Consider the following 24,553-nt stretch of genomic DNA (forward strand, 5'->3'; position numbering starts at 1 on the left):
CTTGTTTGTTTTAAATCACCCAAGTATGAGCTTACTCTTAATCAGGTTAATAGTTACTAGTAAAAAGCTTATAGAAGACCTAGGATCCATGACATGAATAAATACATTGATTTTTTTGACTTTACTGTTTTTACTTAGCATGCCTCAGTGGCCATGATGAGATTAGCAGTACCCTGCAAGGCTGTAGACAGCAGTGAATGCCAATCAGAGGTGAACAAAATGTTCCTTGAGATCTACTCCACCCAACAAAGAAATTTTATTTGGATAACTGGACCTATATTTAACATTCGCAGTCACGCTTGCATTTGTATTGCCTTATATTTATAAAATCCAGTGTATCGAACAGACCAGACTGTCAATGAGACTTTCTGCATTAAGGATGAACAGTGTGCTAGACAGTGAACTCACCTGCACCCTCACTGTTCCCTTTAGCTTCTATGCAGATTTTAAGGCTGTGACTGTGGAAAAAAAAAACACAAACTGACCTCAAGTTCATTCGCTGTAACTCTATGTCTTAATCTTTAATGGTTTCGCACTGTTGTTTTATTCATGTATCGTTCATTTTACTGCTGCTTTGTTTCCAGAAATAGTTGAACTTACTCTGGTGGAGCTGCATGCTCGCTAAGAGAAAATGCTGAGCTCCCAGATGTGAATGTGTGGAACTGTGCAGATTTAAATCAGGGTTGTGCAGGAGCAAACAGTTCTTTATTGACTTAACCTTCATCTGGATAAAGCAATGCAAGCAAACATATGTAAAAAATAACATTTTCTTTCCTTTGTCTACACAATGGATTTGTTTGAATCCTTAAATGATTAAAATAAAGGATTTTGTATGAATATGTATATTTAGACTTACTGCAGGGATTATTTGACCATACAGATAAGAACATGTTTTTTCCTGTCTGTTGGCCCTGCTCAGGTCTGTGACTAAAGGCGTCATCATGACAGTGCAGATTTTACCACCTATGTGAATATACATTGTAACGGCAGATCTGCTTTTACTGCTTACTTACATACATGATGTTATTCATGGTAAATCGAACCCAAAAGAGGTAAACATTGAATTATTAAAATAATTTGCATAAATTGTTTGAAATATGAACGAGCTAACAATTTGTGGAATAACTGAACAAATTGCATAAACTCAACTCATTAGGAAATGTGAAGTCTGCTTTTATTTCATATAATGTCTCTTGCCTTTCAGTCGGTCACATGACCCTTAAGTGAGGCTCGTTGGGAATCAATCAAGATGTTGTTGCTGTAATCTATAAACCTCATGCTGTTAAACTGCCTTTTGTACTATAACCTCATAAACACTGCGCCTGAGTATGTTGTGTAAGGACGAAACTTCATTAATTATTGTTCACTTACAGCTCTGTATGGTCTGCATAGTGTTTCTGCAAACCTTTATCCACATGGAGACACGACATGAAGCCTCTCAAAGAAAATTATAAGGTCCTGCTTTCATTTGACTTATCTCAAAATTAGTTATGTTCGCTTTAAATGTTCCCTTTATTCCGCTGTACTTGAAAAGTCAGCTATCCAAAAACAACTCTGCTGTGAAAGGTTTTCAGGAAACTGTTGAGCTGAGTTTATTTTCATTGAAAACATTTCTATCTCTGGATATTGAATGGGAAAATCGTGGAATGTAAATTTAAAACAGATGCTGAACTGAGCACACCTCACCCTGAGCACAAATAAAATCTTGTTCAGCTCACTGTCTGGCAGCATGTCTGCAAAATTTTTCTTTGCATTACTATGTTGGCTGCAATGAGAACAGCAGACCGTCATCAAGCAAACATTTGCTGCTACTGTTTGGGTACAAAGGTGTATTTCATTTGGAGAGCGTCTACAAATTTTACATCTCCCACAAAAAGATATATTTACTTATATAGAAGAAATATTGACACAGATTAAAATGGCTCAAGTACAGAGCCAGTTAAAGCCTCTCCCTCATCCCTTCCTCAAATTACAGAGGAAGCAGTTAAGATAGTATTGTGAAATGAATTCATACGTAACTGGGAAAGTTACATAAGGGCATTTTAGTGTAGGGCTGGCTGTGCAAGCTCCAGCAGACAGGCAAGAACCTGGTACAAGCACTCAGAGAGTCATGTTACAAAGTTAGAAAGGGGAGAGAAAAGAAACACATTTCAGAGCACTCGGGGTCCAGGTGAGAGTTTGGGAGGGACTGTGTTTGGATTCAGATGTTGGAGAGTATTTAAGCTGGGAAGAACCAGAAATCATGAGGACAGGAAGCGAACACAAGGAGAAGATGATGACAGAGTGACGGGAAATTATATGCAGCGATTGTGGGCTGGACAATCTAGCAGGAGATTTGCATTGCTGAAATTTTTTGTGTACGGAAGCCAATCAAGTGTGGAAGTCTGACAAAGGACCAACAGCCAGCTGAGACAGGAAGTGCAGAAGACGGGATCTCAGGGACAACCACTGTAGTAGTTTTGCTTGATCCATTCTACAGGAAAGATTTGGCCTCGGATTTTTGAGTTCCTCAAGTAAACTTTTCACAGTCTCAGCCATGTCAAAGGAAGAAAAAATGTCTTACACCGAAGCCATTGAAAAGGCTGGCACCTTATTAACTCGCTTCCCCCTCATCCCAGTAAGAGGAATTCCTCTAATGAACTACATCGCCCAGAACTGGGACAACATCTGGGCTTTTCGTCCTGACCCTTCAGACCTCCTCATCGCCACCTACCCCAAAGCAGGTAAAGGCAGCTGCAAACTCTGCTTATATATAGTAGATCTCTATGTGGGCAAGCAGTTTTGGACAGGAAATGTTATTCATATTTGTAATGAAGCTCTGTTAGCGTTAGCACAGTTGGCACCCATGTTGAAAGGTAACCAAGTACATTTGAGCCACTTTATAATGCTACTTTATATTTCTATTCAGTGATATATCAGAGGATTCAACACCCAACAGTATATAAAAAACTTCATATTCATCCTACACAAACACAAAAGGGAAATACTGCTAACACATCATGCAATATTAGTAATATTTACAGTATGTAATAGTAAAACACATGATTGTCATGATTGTTTTTTTCTGGACTATGAATGTCTTTGCTTGTACTACTTCTGTACTTTTTAAACACTTATCTGAGAATACTCTGATAACTCTGTTATGTTTAGCTCAACTTACTTTAATGGATCAGAATTCCTCATCCATCATGAAAATAAGGCCAGTATAACAGAATACTGAGTATACAAAGATAACAAAACAGATGGAGAAACACAGAAAATGGAAAAAATACACAAACAAAATTGATTTAAAAAAAATATACAGGTTTAAATCCAACCTGAGGTGCAGAAACCCATAAAATGCAGAGTAAAGCACATAAGTACAGCAATAATAAGCAGAAATGAGTATATATGAATAGAAATAAGAATAAGAATAGATATACTCAACAAAAATATAACACGTTTCTGAGCACACTAAAGGCTAATTTATCTTCAATTCTGAACACAAATTTGCACTTCTCCTTTGTCAAGAGAACCCACGCGCCTCGCAGGTGAGGCCAGATGTTGTTTACAGCGTGATTATTGCACAGGTATGCCTTAGGCTGGCCACAATAAAAGGCCACTCTAAAATATGACCAGGTTTATCACACATCACAATGTCGCAGATATCACCTGGACAACTTCTGTGTAAACTCACTTCAGTGTTAATTTGTGTTTTGCGGATTTGAGGGACCACATGGACACAGGAGATAATTGACCTGCTTCTTCACAACGGAGATGCTGAGGCCTGCAAACGAGCCCCCACACCTGTCCGCAGTCCTTTTCTTGAGATCACCTCCCCACCACCCATCCCCTCAGGTGTGTATGGATGACTCTGCCTCTGATTGGCTAACCTTGGTTCCCTCAGTACCAGACTGTAAAGACTGCTGTCTCTGCTGGTGAGGGGAAAAAAAATAAAATCTCAAATCATGGCCAAAAGTCAATGATTTGAAAAAAAAGATCTGAAATTGAAAATAGAGTCTTATTTTTTTGGTTTCAGATCTTTTGTTCACTTTCAGATCTGATTTCTTCAGTTTCAGACTTGATATTTGTGCAGTTCCACAGCCACACTTTAACATTTAATGTTTCCTACTTCCACATGCAACTGTGAACACAGCAAAGTATTTGCTAGCAATGGCATCTGCGCCACAAGGACAATAGGCGGGTTGAAATGTTTGTGCGGATGAAATGTAGGCTATTTTTTTGAATATACTGTGAGGAATTATCCCAAATGATATAATTCAGCCCCGCGACCCTGACGGATAAGCGGTATAGAAAATGGATGGATGGATGGATATAATTCAGAAAATTGTATTTAAACTGAAAAAACTTTTCCTACACGTATTTTTAAGTACAATGTACTTACAGTTTAACATGTTTTTTCAAATTAATGAAACTTTTGACCCTGTTTTGGCTCCATACTGGCAGGCCTATCATAAATGAAACCTGCATTGAAGAAGACTGGGCCAAGTCGAGCATATACTGTAGCTGCCTTGAAAAAAATTGTCATTTTGTCATGGTATAAGCACACCATTAGAGGGGGACTTACATCACATAAATGTAAAATGGAACTTAATATAGTGTGTTTCCACTTTTTCTTAGGTGCCTATACATTTTGCTGAACTTATGTTTCAGGTCTTGATCTTCTGAAGACTATGGATCCACCTAGACTTATAAAGACACATCTTCCTATTCAGCTGGTGCCTCCTGGATTTTGGGAAAACAAGTGCAAGGTAAGACTTGATCTGTCAAATACAGGCAAGAGCTAAATCTACTGCCATATTTACTCAAAGGTTAACAATAAATGCAAAGGCTCATGATACAGTGCACGTAAATGGGATGAAAAGAGAACAATACAATACTGTACAACTGGCTTATTAGGTTACACATCCTCTATTGTTGCAATCTAAACCCTTTTTTATGTCCCACGTGATCATGGGTAAAGACTATCTACGTGGCACGCAATGCCAAAGACAACCTGGTGAGCTACTTCTACTTTGATTGTATGAATAAGACTCAGCCGGAGCCAGGGCCCTGGGATGGCTACATCGACAAGTTCATGCGAGGAGAGTGTAAGTAGAATAAATCACATTCCTGGGTGTCACCTTATCTTGAATCTGAACTGGTTATTCCTATTTTCACAAAGCCTGTAACAAGATGCTACATTTACCCACCCCACCAGCCCAAGGTTCTTCAAGTGTGTTTAAAAAAATTAAACAAAAGTTGGTGGTGATGGAAATTCATGATTTTAATTATTTTTTTGGTTGAGATTTTGGGACAAGCCTGTTGACAGCCTTTTTTTTTGCAAATAGTCATGTTCTGAAGAAATGTTATGTTAATATCTACTACAGCCATTTCCTGTTGATTGTGTCTAAATTGTATCTAATAGCTTTATTAATGGTAATAAATCATTTGTTAATGCTTTATGGATCAGCTATAAGAGATTAACAAGAACATCTTTTGGGTTGCCAGATTGTAAAATATAAGAAGTTGTGAAGTAACCTGATGTGTTAATTTGGGTATTTAAAATTGTTTGGTAGCCAGAAACGTGACTCCAAATGATTGCTAATATTGCAGCTTGTTTCTGCTGCCCCCATGTGGGCAAAAGGCAGTCAGTGATTGCAGATTTGAGATTTTTAGATACTGATAGCCAGGTCCTAGATATGTATGCATATCACTTAATAATAATCCATCAGTTCTCCAAATGGTAATAAGTTATTACAGAAAGGTCATAGGTTTCTCTCTTAAAAATCAGCCAATAACAAAAAGGTTTTGAAACATCTGCAGTTTTGTGTTGATACAAAGTCATTCATAAGGCTGGCATTAAATCATCAAGTCATATTGTCAAATTGTTGATAAATGGATTTGGGTCCAGATTCCACACAGCCCTGTTCCTGAGGTTAAGTGAACACTTAACCAATTAACCAACTGATCTAACCAATCAGACTTGAAATAACTGTGCTGATATAAACCTTTATCTGGACTGAGAGCAACATTTCCATACAAGACGCTCATGAATTTGGTTTCTACAGTGTCATGGGGCTCCTGGTATGACCATGTGAAAGGTTACTGGGCAGAGAGAGAGAAGAAGAATATCCTTTATCTCTTCTATGAGGACATGAAGGAGGTAAGGAGAACCCGTGAACTGTCCTATAACATATGGACCCAATATTAACAAAGCATGTTGTGCAAACTCCTACCATCACATCTACTCCTCCAGAATCCTAGACGGGAGGTGGAACGCATCATGAGGTACCTGGACTTGTCGCTCTCCGATGAGGTCATCAGCAAAATTGTGGAGCTCACATCCTTTAAAAAGATGAAGGACAACCCAATGGCCAACTACTCATTCGTCCCAGCACCTGTTTTTGACCACTCTGTCTCTTCCTTCATGAGAAAAGGTGCATCAGTCTGCTCATAGTCTTGTTCAGAAGAAAGATATTGATCAAAATAATTGAAGGTCCAAGTTTCAAAATGAGGATGAGTGATCTGCATTATGTGAATAATGTTTCATGAGCACCTCATTCCACTTCTATGAACGGTCAGTGTGGAGGCCTGACAAAATCCCTGCTATGGTATTATATTGTGTTGTACCATTACAGTTTGTCCTCCACCTGTACTTGCCATTGTACAGAACAGTAGCGCCTCCTAGAGGCTATTAGATTTCTTGCCTTTGCCTCAGTTTTTTTTTTTTTGAGTACATAATGTTTAATACAACTGAAACAACTAGTTGATTAATTAATTCTCAAATGTGAACTTGCTGTTTGTCCTTTATCCTGTAGTAGGCAATAGTTGATTGAATAACTTGAAGTTTTGGACCATTTTCTAGCCAAAGCAAACAACTTGCTAAGATGCCAAGTTGAGTTTTTAGATATAGTGATGGAGATTAGTGGACAAATAATAATAACCTGCAGCCTGACCTTTGCGGGGAAAATAATTTACATCTCAGTTATTTGCTTATTCCAGGATATGGTATATTTGATTTCGATATTGAACATCTTCCTCTTTTCTTTCTTTCCAGGTGAAGTAGGTGATTGGACAAACCATTTCACCCCTGAGCAATCAAAGAAGTTCGATGAAGATTATGAAAAACAAATGAAGGGAGTCAATATACCATTCAGGACCCTCATCTAACAGATTTTGGGGTTTCCTACCTGCTGCAGCTCTCAAAACCAAAGAAAGATGAAGTGACACTGTGCCACATTCAGAAGGAAGAAATACTGTAAGAATATTGGACAGGAGCTAAAAACCAAAAACAAATAAATAAATACTCACTCACTCAAGTCTGAATGTTAAACACTGTGTACACCAAAAGTGTGTTTTAAATTATCAATAAAAATGTGCTCCACAGTACAAATACATGAGTTTGTAATCATCACTTTATTGCAGCTTATTACGTAAACAATATATAAGACCAAAAGTGTTGTGACTGAGTGGATATGTCCATTTTATGCCACAAGACCTCCAACAGAGTCTGCCCACTGCATGGACCCTATAGAGAGCACTGGCAGCTGGAGGCATGGTGGTGGTTTTTCTGCCCATATGAAGTCACTTTGCAACCCTACACCACACTGTACAGATCCCAGCCAAAGCAGAGAGGCTGCATGAGACACAAGCAACAAAGACTAGAATAAACATAATGAGCTGGAAAGTCATTCATATGAAAATGGACAGAGGACACAAAAACACAACAACTGAGAATATCCAAGTTTAACAAAAAATCACTTTTAATACATACTTTATTTCTTAGAATAAAATCTTAAATATTTTAATCCTTTATCAACAGGGATACTTCCCGTCATTTTAATTCAATCTCCTTCCTTATATAGAGGCTATGTTTAAGTAGATTTTTTTTTGTTTTATTGTTTTTTTAGGCATATTTTCATGTATTTTCTCTTCTCTCTTCTACTGTTTGGCTCACTCCCCTCTTCGGTTTTGATCTTCCTTTCTCTCTTCTCCGCCTCTTTCTTTCCAACCCTTAACATCTTCTTCTACATCTCTATTTAGCTTGTGTACCTGGTAAAGAGAAAATAAAAGTCAGAGACAGAAAGAATTTTGGAGTCCAATGCAATGACACTTTTGACAAATTGAACAGACCCACACTGAAAGCATTAAGCAGGTGGTACGCAGTTTTCTACAGGCCTGAACTTAAGTTTGTTTTGGAGCAACACATCAATATTGTCATGTTTACATGAGTACAGGCCTGGGTCAACATTTCAACATTGAAGCTCCATGTGGGTGCAATTTATGGGTTGGCAGGAGGCAGGCTGTCCTGCCCGCCCCCCAGTGTTAAAGATCACTGAATAGGACAAACTGTAACTCTTTGACTCTTTTGTGAAAAACTACAGGCAAATATAGCTTGGTCAGGCCCAAATGAAACGCAGTGTTAGACCTTTACAGAAAACGATTTTCTAAAAAGGAAAATATCTTTTCAAGAACTGGTTGATGTTCCCATAGAGGCTCTTAAACATGAATACTGAAATCCAGTTTTTAAAAAATTCAAAATTTTCTAAAAACTTGTGTAACATTTAACTCCAACTCCCCCACTTATTATTTCTAAGCATTATATAAACATATACTAAATTGTTTGTAACACATAATGGTGTATTTATAAGCAGATATAAAGATATTTGAAGTGTTTCATTTCTCCAGTTAAGACATATTTTATATAATTACAACTGTATTAAATTGTCATTCATTATCTGCTTACATAATTGATCCATAATTAATTCAGTAAAGACATACAAAACTTTCATCATCTTTTCATTAGAAAAAATATTGTATTTAGCATGTACTTACTGATCATAAAAGGTAAATGGGAGGATTAAAATAAAAGCTTGTTGCTGAAGGCTTTTATGGAGCACCGACAATATGAAGCCTTTTTACAGAAAAACATATATAAGAGGTACAAAAACATGAACTGGTCATACTCCTACTACCACAAACAGATACAACCGAATGAACACACAGCAACTCAGAGCTGATTAACTCGCCCTCTGCTGTATCTCATGAACCAGCTGGACATCAGAAATAGCAATAAACAGAGAGCTCAGAGGAGGACAAGATACCAGTTGGTGGACTGAGAGATCTCCCTGTTTGTTAGTCATCATGCCACCTTTTCAGTGGCAGATGGTAGATTCATTTTACAATTGTTTCATTAAGAAGCAGGGAGAACCACATCCACAGGGAAGTGAAAATCTACACAGCAGACAGCGCTGAAGACGGATTTCAGAAACATAAGCAACGCAACATACAAGTGAACTATAGCTACACACAGTGATAGCCATAGAATACCTTGCAATAGTTACAGGCTAAAGGTGGTGGGTTGAATGAATTTAGCCTGGAAATCAACAAAAATGTTAAGTGAGTTAATGATGAAGGGAGAGAGGAGGGAGTGACGAAAAAGATCAGGCAGAAAACAGGCATTAGGGAACTTGTGACTTATGTAGATGAGATGAAGAGATGATGTAATAAAATATAATGACAGTACAGGATGAAGAAGGATTACACTTAAATTAGTTAGTTAATTTAAGTTACGTTAAAATACAAATTAATAAACAAAAAATATGACAGTATTAATAAATTAAAATCATATCAAATGTCTGTAAAAGAAGAACTGAAGAAGAGCTGTTATTTTTGGAAATAGGGTGCATCTTTATTTTGTTTAACATGTTAGAGTGAAGGTGCAACAGTATAAAGCTACTTACTCTCAACGTAGTTACGGGCAACAAACTTCAGCACTTCATCAATGGCGATGACGGGGAAGGAAAGCTTCAAGACCATCAGCCACTGTTCCACGGTCAGATGGGTCAACTTGAAGATCATCTGAGGGTGGCAAAGAGAGGGAGTCAAAAACTACATTGGAAGGCAAAACCTACATGTCACAGAGGACAATACTTCAATATAATCCCCAAAATTGAGGGATTCACACACATAGCTCTTAAATCAATTTGCAAGAAGCACTGGTGGCTGACTCACGGGAAGAGGGTCAACATAGATGATCATGAAGTGCAGGGACATGGAGAGGGTCATGGCGGAAAGCAGCCAGAAGTTGCTCCATGGGGGCATGCGCAGCAGAGACTGGTTCTCAGACAAGCTTGAGAAAGAAGAAAAAGGAATTTTGAAATGTACACACAATAAATATTTTTTTCAATTTGTAATGCTGATTAAAAGTGTTTATTCTGTGCAACATATGTGAAGCATTACCTGTTGAGAGCATTGCACATCTCAATGGTGACCAGCACAGACAGGGCCATGGTCATGGGTGGGCAAGCCTCAAAGATCTCACAGTCAATGCCAGCAAAGTCCTCATTCTCATCGTGGCACTGCATGAAGTGGGACTGCACAGAGGGGAAGTGATGTCATTTAAGGCCTGCATGTGAGTGTTAGTGAGATGCTACATGACAAAGCAACGATTATTTACCAGCTGGTAGTAGGTGACACCGGGGCCAGTTGGATCATAGAGGAACCACCAGGCAGCACCACCAACAGTGGCAGCGCCGACGTATCCTGTTAGAGAAAAGTAACAGCATCAGTGTAGGCAAGTGTTTGTCCTGCATTTAAACAAAACCAAAACACACAAAGTCCTACATACCACCAATGGCCATGTATCTGAAGAACAGCCAGCCAGAGATCAGGGGCTCCTTGGGGGAACGTGGGGGCTTGCCCATGATATCCAGATCAGGGGGGTTGAAGCCCAGAGCGGTGGCAGGCAGACCATCAGTCACCAGGTTGACCCACAGTAGCTGCACGGGGATCAGAGCCTCAGGCAGACCCAGAGCAGCAGTCAGGAAGATACTAAGAGAGTGAAAAGAGAAAAAAGTTCAAATGAAGGGCAGAGGTTAGCCAGACAGAGAGAAAGATGGCTGAATTATGCCGTTCAGGCGCGGATCAGAGTGAATGTTACGCCACTCACCAGACGACCTCACCAACGTTGGAGGAGATGAGGTAGCGGATGAACTGCTTCATGTTGTTGTAGATAGCTCTGCCCTCCTCAACGGCAGCCACAATGGAAGAGAAGTTGTCGTCAGCCAGGACCATCTCAGAGGCAGACTTGGCAACGGCAGTGCCAGAGCCCATGGCGATGCCAATCTCAGCCTTCTTCAGGGCAGGGGCATCGTTCACACCATCACCAGTCTGGAGTGAGAAGAGACAAGTATGAGTTAAATTATTATAAAACCGCACATATGTACATTTCTACATGTTTTTGTCAGATGTAGGTTGTTTCCTATGCTGTTGAGCTCTCACCATAGCAGTAATGTCATCATAACCCTGCAGGTACTCCACAATCTTGGACTTGTGGGATGGCTCCACACGGGCAAAGCAGCAAGCTCTGCGCACAGCCTCAGACTGTTCGTGGAGGGGCAGATCATCAAACTCACGTCCGGTGTAGGCCTTGCCAGAAACATCCTCATCCTCACCAAAGATGCCAATGCGACGGCAGATGGCAATAGCGGTTCCCTTGTTGTCACCTGAAATACAGAGAAGCAGTTGAATGATAATATGCTATAATATTAAATCACAGCGCCTTTCTTTATTGGTAATTTACTGCACTCGTGATACTAACCAGTGATCATAATGACACGGATTCCAGCAGCTCTGCACAGCTCAATGGAGCCAGTGACCTCCTTACGAGGGGGATCCAACATACCCACGCAGCCAACAAAGGTCAGGTCAGTCTGTAGAGAGGAGCATGAATGGAGCCATTCAGTACAAATTTTAACTTGTTCTCACTGTTGTGATCACACATTTCAATATCAAGTCCACCAACTTCTCACCTCGTAGTCGGCAAACTTGGTGGAGTCCTCGAGGTTCATCTCCTCCATCTTCAGTGGGGTGTCACGGGTGGCCAGGGCCAAACAACGCAGGGTGTCACGGCCAGTACCCCAGTCCCTGATAACAGCCATGATCTTCTCCTTGATGGCGTTGGTCAGAGGCACACGAGTGGTGCCAACACGCACATATGCACACCTGTCAATCACACCTTCTGGGGCACCCTGTGGAGACAAAAGGATGTTTATTTCATGTTTAGTTGAATGCTGAGTTCAGTCTCTGATTGAGGGATTTAAGAAAGAAAGAAACTAGCCTTCACAAACATCTTGGCACCACCGTCACCCTTAGTGGGAGTGCAGTACACGGACATGGACTTCCTGTCACGGGAGAACTCCAGAGTGACGTTCTTCCTCATGAGCTGCTTGATGACCTTTTGGAGGACACAGAGATTCAAAATAGTTACACAATTAATAAAATTAGCAATAAACATACAAATTATCCTCAACATGCAGCAAATGGCTGGATGAAACTTACAGTGCAGCAGGCATTGGCTCTCTCAATCCTGGACAAGTTCTTCACGTTGGAGTTGAACACATTCATCTTCTCAACCAGGCAGGACAAGGCGGTCTCAGTAGCCTCACCGACTTTCTCATAGGTCTTCTTGGACTGGAGAAAAGGAAGGCGATGGAGAAAATTGGTTAAATTTGCTGAACCTCAGTATCTTTGACTTCGCAAATATACCGCACAACTTTATAACTTTACCTCATTGTAGTCCAGAGAAGAGTCATTGCACAGGGCGCAGATGGTAGCCAGCTCAACAAGGCCATCGTATCCACTGCAGTTGACTTTAGCACCTCCCTGGGAACTGAAAGACAAAGAGAGAATCGGAAATAAATGAAAAATGGCTCATGTGCACTTCGGTGTGTGACTGATGCTGGATTTGAATGAGGAACAAACAACTTACACTTCGCCGTCAGGGGTGTACTTGGAGCCGGAGATATCAAAGGCATCAAGGTCAACATGGTCGCCTTCAACAGATTTGATGATGAACATCTGTGATGGAGGAAAGGAACTTTTTATTGCAGCCAAAGTAGTTTGCAGAACAAACTGTAAACATGAATTTCTTTTGAACGTGAATAAAGTTTGATACCCACCTTGGTCACACACATCTGGTTGGTGGTGAGGGTGCCAGTCTTGTCGGAGCAGATGACAGAGGTGCAGCCCAGGGTCTCCACAGAGGGGAGGCTTCTGACAATGGCGTTCTTCTTGGCCATACGGCGGGTACCAAGGGCCAGGCAAGTGGTGATGACAGCGGGCAGACCTGAGAGACATCGGTGAAAATTGTGAGCGTGATGAACGAGCAGTGGGGGGACAAACGGTTGTACTGGTTTGATGTGTTTGTGTGCTTCATTACCTTCAGGGATGGCAGCCACAGCCAGAGCCACAGCAATCTTGAAGTAGTAGACAGCACCACGGATCCAGGAACCACCATGGACGGGGTCGTTGAAGTGGCCAATGTTGATGGCCCAGACGGCAACACAGATCAGGGAGATAACCTTGGACAGCTGCTCGCCAAACTCGTCCAGCTTTGCCTGCAGAGGGGTCTTCTCCTGCTCAGTGGCAGCCATCTGGTCACGGATCTTGCCGATCTCAGTGGAGACTCCGGTGGCCACAGCAACACCGATGGCCTTGCCAGCAGCGATGTTAGTGCCCTACAAAGGAGAGAAGAAGTGAAATGAAAGAAAGCACATAGTGGTAGAGAAATAAAGAAATAAAGGGGGAAAATGGCTGCAACACTGAAAATATAATATTCATGCTAGTGAGGCACTTACAGAGAAAAGCATGTTCTTCTTGTCCTGGTTGACAGCTCTGGGGTCGGGAACAGCATCAGTATGCTTGATCACACTGACGGACTCACCTGAGAGAAAAAAACCCCAGAAAATTAATCCAAAACTGCAAATGGAGATAAGACAGAAAAACATGCATTAGGCAGACTTAGGGTGCCTTGAAAGCTTACCAGTAAGGATGGACTGGTCAACACGCAGGGTGGTGGACTTGATGGAAACAATCCTGATGTCAGCGGGGACTTTGTCACCAACTGTGGGAATCACAGATGAGCCATCATAAAAACAAATCCTCATTACTTCTTACTGAAATAAGAAATATTGTTCTTAATTACCTTAACCATAAAATAATTGCAGCTACGATGGCTGTGCATTTGGGATAGTTTAAAATTTCTTATTTTTAATTATTTCCACACCTCCTTCACATTCAAGTGACTGTCATTGCTGAAAGTAGAAGAAACCCATAACTGAAAAATAATTGAATATGTATACAAAAATTAAGGTGAAATTTGTTCCGACTTTGAGCCAAATATTCAGAACGACTGTAATCTACATGGTTATCTTAATCCATAGATTTCATAATAAGACAGAACATAAACTGAGAATGAGAATGAACCACATATGCTGGGGCAAGGGGAGGAGAGCGTTGGGACTCCCAGCTAAAGAGGCAACAGGTGTACACTGGCAAATGTACAGAAGTAGGCAATAGTAGGGAGGGGTGAAGAGGTGCGGCAGGTGCTAGTGAGGGTATTTATATTCCTGATTTTGCTTTCCTTCAGTCAGCATGTTTTTACAGCAGTGCTACTCCATCCTGCCTGGCTCACGTTGCACAAGGCTTTTCCATCAGCCTTCACCAGACACGTATATGCTGAATTTGTGTGTTTCTTTCCCTCAACAGAAATGTAAGTAACTCATCTCGCCTTTAAAAGTAATAAGAAAACAGAGACAATGAACAATTTTGACATTTCTTACCAGACACCTCCACAATGTCTCCAGGGACAATTTCTCTGGCCTTGATCATCTGCACACTCTTTCTGTCAGAACGGTAAACTTTGCCCATCTCAGGCTCGTACTCCTTGAGAGCCTCGATGGCATCTTCAGCGTTACGCTCCTGTGGCAAACACCGACAAAAAGACAAATAAAGTCAAAGTCAGAAAAAGGCATCAGCTAAAATAACAACAGAAAGACATACTCACAGATTGAGAAGAAAACTAACACACAGGGTAACAGTTATCAATAAACCCATGTCAACATGCCTGTTTATCCTTTCTTGAATGTAATCTATATTCATTTTAACCTTGGTCTGGCATGTCAGTCATTACACAGGGCAATTAAACACTGATACACAACCTACCAGTGACACATGAGTAGGTCATATCTATGATCTGATGTGACATTCTGATGTGTGAAAGTATACAAGACAAGGAACTCTGCAACAAGAAAAGTACATGCTGTGTTCAAAGATAATATTTGGAAGAATAAAATTTGATGCGGGTTGCCCAGCATGAATCATCTAATAGAAATGTGCCAAAGTCAGTTCTGTTTCTCAATGACAAAACGGGAATGAAGCAGCTGATTTCAACATTTGGCGGGGATGTGAGAACAACAGTGCTGTCATAGTGACTGATGTCTGACAGCAGTGTCAGTGACTTAATGGCATGTGTGTAGACAAGCGTGACTTGCATGCATAATGTGGACCATCCATCTCCTGAACAGATATTAGAGTGAATAATATTGTTTATTTAAGATTTACTCTATGTTGTAACAGCAACTCTAGACCACATACTAACTATTCTGAGCTTCAAAGCTGTAAAAATGATAATGTTGCAGTTGCGCAACCACGTCTGGGTTGAAAACACGGCAGTAACTGGAACCTGTGTGTTTTCTGCAGACGGTGTGGTGGATATGTCTCATTGCTCAATGTTCTGGGCCATGTCACTGACCTGCCACACTCCAACAACGGCGTTAGCGATGAGGATAAGAAGGATGACGAAGGGTTCCACAAAGGCAGTGACGGTCTCCTCACCTTCCTCGAACCAGGCCAGCACCTGAGGTCATAGTGGCAAAGAGCATATCAGAGAAACAGCATGTACAAACGTCTAAACATCTGTACTTTGAACAGACTTCGTTTTAAATATTACATTGCACCTGAATAAAAAGATTCCTTTATAACCTTGGATATAATTTGTAAAGTCTGAATAACAACATATTTTGTTGTGTTGTTGAGTTGTGGAGGATGTCATGAGCTTTGATATATAATATGTAAATATATATGTTGAATTTATATACGTGTTAATGCCTGTCACACTGATATCTGCGTGTGCAAAAATGTAATTTCAGAATTGTTATTAATTTGATCTCAATGTCCCACAACTCCTTGCTCCTTCTGACTTCAGCCTTTTCTCTGTGGAGGCCCTTCGTTCCTTCCTTCAGGCCTGACCTTTCCCGAAGGATTCAGTTTCTCTCCTCAGCTTGGGGTTTTCTTAAAATAAACCCTTACCCCTCAGCCCCCCTATACTTTCCTGACCCCCGTCTCTCACTGGCTCCTCAATATTCGCCTTCTAAGGCCATCATGACAGCTGCCCGAAGGGGTGAAAGCTGGGCATAGGAATTAATACACCTCCTACAAGCCCTCACTATCTTTCTCCCTCCTCTCAAGTTGTCGTTTTTAAAAATACACGGAGGGGTGAACATGATCAAATACAGGATGTTTGTTTACTGGAGAGGTTTGTGTGGTGGGTTTTAAAGTTATATACAATGAACCTGAATGTGTGCCAAGATGACACTCAAGCATGAGGGTCTAGAGATTATTGTGCCAAAAATATAAATGTGAGAAAGCTCATTTTCAAGTCAAGTGAGCTGCCTGATCCCACGTGGTGTCACTGGTTTCATGTACTTTGCTGCTAACATTGAGTCTACTACAAATCCTATTACTGCTACATGAGTTTAAAATGAACATGACAGGAATAAACGCGGTTTAACATTACTGACACATTAAAAACAAAACAAAAACAAAAACAAAAACCTAACACTTGTTTACTTACAAAAGAGATGCAGGCAGCCAGCAGCAGGATTCTGACAAGCAAATCCTCGAACTGCTCAACAACCAGCTCCCAGATGCTCTTACCTGAGTGAGACAGACAATGAAACAGAGACAGAGAAGAGATGAATACTGGATAATTACCTCAAAATAAAAATGTAATTACCAAAGTATGCAAGTGTTTCAGTGTAATTCAGTGAAATGGGAAGAGTTTAAGAGTGTGTGGTGTGGATTTGTGATCTTTGTTGCTGGAGATGATGGTATGGTCAAAATATAATGTGCATTGACTGTCATTAGCATGAGGGCATTACATAGTCAAAATGCTGCCTGCATGTTTTTATCACAACCCTTCTGTGGATGAGGGGCAGTTTGGAGTACTGATGATGGTCTTCCCATGTGGATTGAATCAGGTGTCTGGAAGTTGTTGTTCAGATTTACATGTCTTATAAATGTGGCTGGATTAAAACTTCTTACCCTCCTCAGCAGGCAGCTCTGGAGATGGACACAAAGGTGAGAGAGGAGAAACGGCGCACGGAGACAAAAAGACAGGGGAAAAAGGATGTTTAGTCAAAGTGATTAATGTTCAGAAAAGAAACATTTCCCATAAAACTTTGAGAGAAAGGTTCTACTTGTTGATATAAGACGATAAATGTGACTTCAAACTCCCAGTTTCCTCCTTTTCAAAGCCCCTGTGTGCTTTACACTTGGCGACATTTAGCACTTAGCCCAGACGCCTGAAATTAAAAAGCCATTGTTCTGTATTCACTTATTTGATCCTGAATCAGATTGCTTTGGTTCTAAGCTGGACCTAATGAAACCTTCACTGCAGTTTAGAAATTCCTTGATTATTAAACAAAATAAATTATAAATTATATTTAATGGCAGCTTACTATAATCTTCCAAGTCAACAGAGACTTGACGGCGAAAACATGAATGTTGCTGCTTTTGAACTTCTATATTACTACTACTATATTACACAGTCTGTGTTCTCTAATCTGCCATTCCACTGGTTATTGATCAGCAATCATATTACAGGTCATTCAGCCGTAAGCCATCTAAGGACCTCCCCTTTTACCCAGCCTAAAATTATCCATCTCTCCTGCTAATGCCTGCCCTGTATATCACCCAGGAAGCTTCTTGAGCCATCACCTGTTTTTCTCCCTCTCCAGCCATCTTCTTTGGCCATCTTTAAATAGCTCTTCAAAGCCCTCAAAGTCTCTGCTTCTCAATGTCTCTGCATTTCTACCAGCTGTTCCAACTCCTCTCTAAAAAAGCATCACATGCAAAAACCTCAACCAAGCCCAGCCCAGCTAGTATCTCAGGAAACTCCACCGGTGCTGACCCAGGATAACATTTGGAGAAGCTATCCTAGCAAATGAACTTGTTGATATTATGAAGGCATACATTCAGATCTTTTTGTTTGCTATATGGCCCAGTTACCAGTTACTGTACTTTGTTAGCCTTTCAGAAAGCATCCCTCCCCATCCCTGATGCCCCACTCTCTCACCATTGAAGCCATACTTCTCCAGGTTCTTCTTGAACTGTTCAGGACTGAGACCAGTGTGCTCATTCACCCCGAAGTAAGCCAGGCATTCTGCTGGCACCTTTGTGTGTGCGTTCTCCATCCTTTCTGGATAGACAAGGGATTGCCTGTCTAACCGTGTCTATCCACGCTCTTTTACTTCTTGTTGTTCTCTGCAGTTTTTACCCTTGGTCCACCACCCTCACCTCAAAGTGTGGCACCCTCCAATGCAGGAGTGCTGGACTGACAGAAAGAGCAAATAAGTGCATACACGCTCAGGGTTTTATACCAGCAAAGGGCTCGGGATTGGTGGACACCCCGCCGACACACGCCTCCAAATTCCAGCATGGGAGGAAATGGTGGGGTGGGGGGACACGGGTGGGGCTCGAGGTGGTGCAATGGGGTGGTGGGATGGTGGACTTTGACAGGAACTGAGGACAAGGCTTGGATTTGGAAAGGAGGTAATGCAGGAGAGTGGTGGTGCTGGGGTTGGAGGAGTGTGGGGGGGTGGGGGGGGGGGTTGCACCGTGGATGAAAATGAGATCTGTTTTTGGAACATGCATGGTCAGTGGAATAAGACGAAGGGAGAAGGTGAGAGAGTGAGACAGGAGACCATCCACGGAAGGGGGGGGGGTACTGAGTGACGGCTCAACTGGTTTGTGCTGAGGAAGGTGGCTGAAGCAGACAGGGAGGAGTGAACTACACAAAGAGGAAGAGACTGAAGTAGGGACTTATTGGAGCAATAACGTAATACAAGAATTAGCTGGCATTTTACACTAACACATAGAGCTCGCTGTGCACCAGAACCTCAACATCTACTATCATCAGAGAACATATAAACTTCTGCAGAGCCAAACACTCTTACTAACTGAGAGCTGATAATAATCCCAGTTGAGTGAAACATGGGAATAGTAAAGAACAGAGGAAAGCGAGTGTGTAGTAGAGGAACGATTGCTGGGGGACAGTCAGAGTGACACTATTGCACCACAGAGGAAAAGCCCAGCCTACAGATACAGCAGGATCAAATTTTATTTCTCTTTTTTTATGAGGAAGAGGAGGCAGCGGGGAGAAATGGTGCAGCTTAGGCAGATGCGCAACACATGATCCCATCACAAATTGCAGTTGGGTGAGGCACAATGGCCTCTTGTGGTGAACTCAGAGCACTGAATTTGTTATTGGCAAGTCACAAAAAAACAAACTTCCTAAACATTTCCTGTTTCAGACACGGCTAGCTTGAATTGAGTGTCGTAAGTGTGTTGAGCACACACTGCGTAGATTTACTATTTGTTTTAAGAGCAGTAAACAGGCTGCTGGGTGGTGCAGAGTCCTCTGTGGACAAGAATTCAAGTTGCTGTTGCTAATCAATAACCTGACAGGTGCTCCTGTTAGAACAGCAGTGGTTACTGCTCATCATGTTTGACAGCTACAGGACACATTTTTTTGGTCCAATCTATTTATTACTGCCTCGTGTTGTTCTGAAGTTTCACAGTGCAATTTGTTGAAATAGGCTTTACTGTAAAAAATGCACTTATTGGTAGTTATTGCATAACAAATTGCACTCTCCAAAGTTTATTTTTGGTCAAACTGCTCCTAGAAAAAGAAAACAGGCCGAGTGTCAGCCATCAACTCGTGCGTGAGGCAAGCAGAAAACAGATGAGACATTTAGCTACAGTGGGATAATTTATACAAGAGCCATACACAGAGCTGATGACGATTTCAACAAGCAACAGTTAACCATGTTGGTGATGTTGTGTTATTTGAGCCGCCTGAAAAGTACCTTTCATGATCGTCAAATGCTTGACAAGTTCTGAAGCTTCGTCCTCCACACTCTTTATTTATATATACATGTATATTTTGTAACGATATCACTGCTCACTCACGTTTACGGTGTGAACAACCAGAAAATGAGCTTTAGGACTCCTCATTAGCCAATACAACTGACAAAAAAGGAAGGATGGCGAAATGTTCCTCTAATTCTACAATTTTAAATTCAATATTGTTCCACTGAATGGTTATTTATATTTGATTTGATTTGTGAGTTATTTTTAACAATTGAAAAGTATTTTTAGCGATTTTCTATTATGTTAAAAAAAAAACCTTTGCCAAGATTTATACTTATGTGCTCACTCCAGCACGACTGACAGACTCTATAGTCTCAAGCATCCTCATGGACAATAAGTGAGTCTGTTGTTATTTTGTATGGTTATAATGTGAATGAAAAGTGTAAAAACATATATATTTGTTTAGTCCAGCTCATTACGTCACTTCACACAGCCATTATCAGTCATGGGTCAGTTTTGTTGTCTCTGTGTGTGTTCCAAATAAATGGAATAAATATCTATATAACACATTTAAACATTATGTGTATATTTACATTTCAAACTCATGTGTACGTTAATGGACTGACCAGATATTTTCAGTACCCGTGGAGTAACTTACAGCTGATGAGGGCATATTTACAGCATGTGCAGTATTAGCCTAACACAAACATGAGCTTCTGCTGCTCCTCCACAGAGAATTTCTAAAATAGGAAATTGTTTTGTGGCCGCTTTCAAGTTTCCAATAAGCTGCGAGTGGCCCACTGACCCGACCCTCCGGCCTGCTGATGAGGAGCAGTTCCTGACCCAGAAGGTGCAGTACATTATCCATGATGTAGAAGAGAGTGGCAATATGATTAAAAATCAAATCATTCTTTATACTTTCTTCATACTTCCTTAAATTTGGGAGAATTTAAGCATTTTTGAAAAGCTGTGTGCAAAGCTGTATGGTGTATTCATACAAATAATTACATATATCTTATATTTTTGAATATTTGTATAAGCTTAAATCTAAGCAGATAACATATTTTGTATTAGGCAACATTTTATTTATAGGTACATATGCATTTCACTGTCCACTGTTCCAAATGGTATGCCAAAAAACTGCAAAACTGTAAACTGCAAGTGCATTAAATTTCAAGGAATTAATTTGCCCAACACCTACAAATAAAATCGACTTTGATAACATTTGGCACTAGCTTTATGTTATCTGAACTTTTGTTGTTCCCAGACATGGTGCTGAAACATTTTATTCTTATTCTGCTCTGCCTGTGTCCACATCTCTGTTTCACCCAGCTGGTCTCCAGGCCTCAGCTGTTGTGCAGCCACTGACCTCTGAGATTTGGGGGCTGTGATAGGGGTCAGCCTGTCAGTGTCTCCCTCAGGGCAGAGCAATGACATTTAACTCAATATCCCAGAAGGATAAGGTTTCTAGCTCTCTCCCCTCCATCTTCCACCTCTGTCTCTGAAGTGTCACAATCCTGTGGGTCCAGGGACTACTACAGCGTAAACCCCTGCAAGATGGGAGACCCATCACCTCCAACTGTGGTGCTAACATGCCACGCCCTCATGCCAGGCTGAGGGATCACCATGTGCCTCCTCAAACCCCCCCCCCCCCCTTCACTTGTGAACTCTATACATGTTCCCAGTTCTGTTAAAGTGTTAAGTGCTGCGATGGTGCAGCTTTACGCACGCCTATCTTATGCAACTAAGTCTGTCTCTGCTGACTTGCACGGCACAAGCCAAGAGAGAGGGACGAAGCGACACTTGTCACTTAAAAACATGGAGCCAGGAAAGACTGGCATACTTCCTAAAGCAGGTCGTCGTCATTAACAGCACATTCTGTGGGTTGCACCTCCTCTGCTGTCCAGCTAATCTATATGCAGTCATAAGCTTTCATTCATGTCGTCTTTCGAAAAAACACCCTGAACTAATTTGCCAGACAGACAGCGTAATTCTTACACTTGAGAAACAGGTTGTTAACATTGATTTTTTATTTTTAAGTAGCACCCTCAACTCAACAGGCTGTGCAATAAATAATTACTGCATCAAAAATCAAAACTGCATCAAAATTGCATCATAAATCTGCAGGTTTGTCACGATCTTTAACTTTTACATGCATGCATGAAATAATGTGTGGTATTGACAGTGAGGACACAATTAGTACTGGGCAATAAGGCCGTGGATAAAAGAGCTACAGTGTCGGAGTTAGCTGGGCACTTGTTACAGCATTAGCTAATAGTAATAATAGAAGTGGCAGCTGAGTCTCTGAATGCAGAATTCCTCATGAGATATAAATAGAGCAGGTGATACTGTGCTGCTGGGCACGGCACCACAACAGCTTTGCGGCTTTTTTATTTCGGAATGCTGGACCTTCTACTTCAGGCTCGTAAGTCTAGCTTTCATCTATTGAGAGAAAACAAGATAGGATGTTGGAGGGCACATCTGACTCCACGGCGTCATCAGTATCCGTGTGGTACATTGGGCCGAAAGAGTTCCTAGTTGTTCGCACCATTCCATGCACTTAGGGCTGTACTATATAAGCCACGGGGGAGCTGAAGGGAAAGTGAGCCTGTTGATCAAAAGTGGTTTTCATTTTACTGATGGGGTCTCATTTACTTGGCAAGCTCTGAATTTTTAGAGGCCAGCGTTGTTAATTTACTGGCAAAGACACTTTATTGGAGAACTCAGAATCACGCACTCTGGTGCTCCTGTTAGTTTTAATGGTTGAGATACTTCAGATTTGACCTCCAGCTGCCTCAAGTTGCTCAAATTTAAGAGGCGCATTTGATTTAATATTTGGCAAGATTCAACATCATAGCAAACCCTATACTCAAATTGCAGAGAAGTTTGATCCAATACAGTATTATGTACATGGTTACATAATCAGCTGAAAAACACTACATAAACAAAAGTATTGCGGCACCTGAGCACTACACCTGCAGGGACTTTAATGACATTGTATTCTAAATACACAGACAGTTTTGCAGCTTTAACAGCTTCCACTCCTCTGGGAAGGCTTTCCACAAGATTTTGAGTGTTGGAGTGTGGGAATTTTTGCCCATTTATGCAGTAAAGCATTTATGAGGTCAGACACTGATGTTAGACCAAAAGCCCTGACTCACAATCACTGTTGCAGTTCATTTCAAAAGTGTTGGATGGTGGCAGTTCAAGTTCTTCCACGTCGAACTCATCCAACCATGTCTTTATGGACGTTGCTTTGTGCACTGGGGCACAGTCATGCTGGAATAGAAAAGGTTCTTCCCCAAACTGACTGCCACAAAGTTGGAAGCATAGCATTGTCCAAAATGTCTTGGTATGCTGAAGCATTAAGATTTCCCTTCACTGGAAGTAAGGCCTCCCTGAAAAACAGCCCCACAAAGAGGTATGTCTTGATATTTTTGTCTACATGGTATACATTTAATACAGCATCCTTCCTACTCTCACTCAGACACTGTGGGAAAAAAACTCTGCACTTCCACTTACTAGTAACACATTTGCAGATACTCCCCATGCTACATTTTTTTATTAATTCTTTTAACCATGTTGATGTAGCCGTAGGGATTTTTAAATCATACTTAAAAGAACTGAGATTTTGCCATGTTGTAATTTATCCATCTGTTTAATCACAAGATTGACATATTAATCTTTTTGTTCCTTAAGTTACTTTTCAGGCATGTTTTCAATTTTTACTTTTACTTGAGTCCTTGCTCTGCTGCAGCCTTGCTCGAATCAACAAGATCGATATAGTAAACCGCTTAATATTTCAGGCAAGCATAGCTGTATGAAATAGTATGTACAGTATTTGGTATCATTTGAAAGATGAACTCTTATACTAGTCATCTTCAATGTCTAGTCTATTTTGAGTGCTCTTATCCAACCGGGATGTTATTTTTGGGTAGATAGCCATGACTGATGAAGTATGTTGCAGCCACACAAATGGACTGAACTGTATAATTTATGAAGTAACGTTTGGTTTTCACACTTTTCTAACAATATTGGATCATGTAAACCTGCACAGATCAGAAACAAGGTCACGTTTGAGTCCCCAAGCCAGACAAAATTCAGAAACATAACACTATAGAATGCTGCAGAGAGAATCTGAGTGCATAGCCGGTGTCAATCTTATGCACGGGGATCCAGAAAAGGTAACAAGTGATTTTGCATCAGCGTATGAGGAAATAAACAGGCAACAATTTCATAATCAGTTCCTTTTTTCTAAAGAAATGTTGTTTTCTGAAAAACACCCGGAAGTGTCTTTGCCTTTCCGAAACAGGATCCAGACATTCATATCAAGCAACAGCACAAGGAATTTTTAAAAAATACAAATAGAAAAACAGTTTCTAGTTTTAAAACCCAAAGCCCCCGACCCCCCCTCAGCAATACCCTTCACCTCTCACCTCCAAGGCCCTGTAAAGGGAAGGCAAAATGATGGACAGAGCGCCTTGAAGAAGGGTGTTGATGACAGGAAGACGAATGAATGCAAAAAGAGCCAGAGAAATGCCTAAGAAAGAAATGGGATCCTTGATAAATATAGAAT

At 40.9% G+C, this 24,553-nt stretch overlaps 2 protein-coding genes across 4 annotated transcripts; one reads left to right on the forward strand and one right to left on the reverse strand.

Moving 5' to 3' along the window:
- The first annotated feature begins 2,042 nt into the window (after window positions 1-2,042).
- Window positions 2,043-7,288, forward strand: sult1st6 (sulfotransferase family 1, cytosolic sulfotransferase 6). The gene is made up of 7 exons (XM_046377386.1): window positions 2,043-2,723; window positions 3,709-3,837; window positions 4,654-4,751; window positions 4,964-5,090; window positions 6,051-6,145; window positions 6,239-6,419; window positions 7,040-7,288. The coding sequence occupies exons 1-7, from the start codon at window positions 2,537-2,539 to the stop codon at window positions 7,150-7,152; spliced, it is 930 nt and encodes a 309-aa protein (XP_046233342.1). The 5' UTR covers window positions 2,043-2,536; the 3' UTR covers window positions 7,153-7,288.
- A 435-nt stretch (window positions 7,289-7,723) lies between these two features.
- On the reverse strand, window positions 7,724-18,467 carry atp2a1l (ATPase sarcoplasmic/endoplasmic reticulum Ca2+ transporting 1, like). Of its 3 annotated transcripts, XM_046377385.1 has the most exons (24): window positions 18,182-18,466; window positions 17,149-17,166; window positions 16,679-16,761; window positions 15,578-15,682; window positions 14,607-14,745; window positions 13,808-13,888; window positions 13,623-13,708; window positions 13,205-13,502; window positions 12,945-13,111; window positions 12,755-12,843; window positions 12,553-12,655; window positions 12,325-12,456; window positions 12,104-12,220; window positions 11,796-12,014; window positions 11,585-11,696; window positions 11,266-11,489; window positions 10,934-11,154; window positions 10,613-10,815; window positions 10,442-10,527; window positions 10,225-10,358; window positions 9,997-10,114; window positions 9,726-9,843; window positions 9,313-9,358; window positions 7,724-8,034 (listed from the first exon to the last, which is right to left on the reverse strand). In XM_046377385.1, the coding sequence occupies exons 1-23, from the start codon at window positions 18,297-18,299 to the stop codon at window positions 9,354-9,356; spliced, it is 2,976 nt and encodes a 991-aa protein (XP_046233341.1). In that variant the 5' UTR covers window positions 18,300-18,466; the 3' UTR covers window positions 7,724-8,034; window positions 9,313-9,353. The 3 variants fall into 3 exon arrangements, with proteins under 3 accessions (XP_046233341.1, XP_046233339.1, XP_046233340.1); XM_046377383.1 differs by lacking the exon at window positions 9,313-9,358 and having other exon boundaries at window positions 18,182-18,467; XM_046377384.1 differs by lacking the exon at window positions 9,313-9,358 and having other exon boundaries at window positions 16,679-16,754; window positions 17,142-17,166; window positions 18,182-18,467.
- Window positions 18,468-24,553: the final 6,086 nt, after the last annotated feature.

This window comes from Scatophagus argus, chromosome 21 (assembly GCF_020382885.2).
Source record: "Scatophagus argus isolate fScaArg1 chromosome 21, fScaArg1.pri, whole genome shotgun sequence".
Classification (NCBI taxonomy): Eukaryota; Metazoa; Chordata; class Actinopteri; family Scatophagidae; genus Scatophagus; species Scatophagus argus.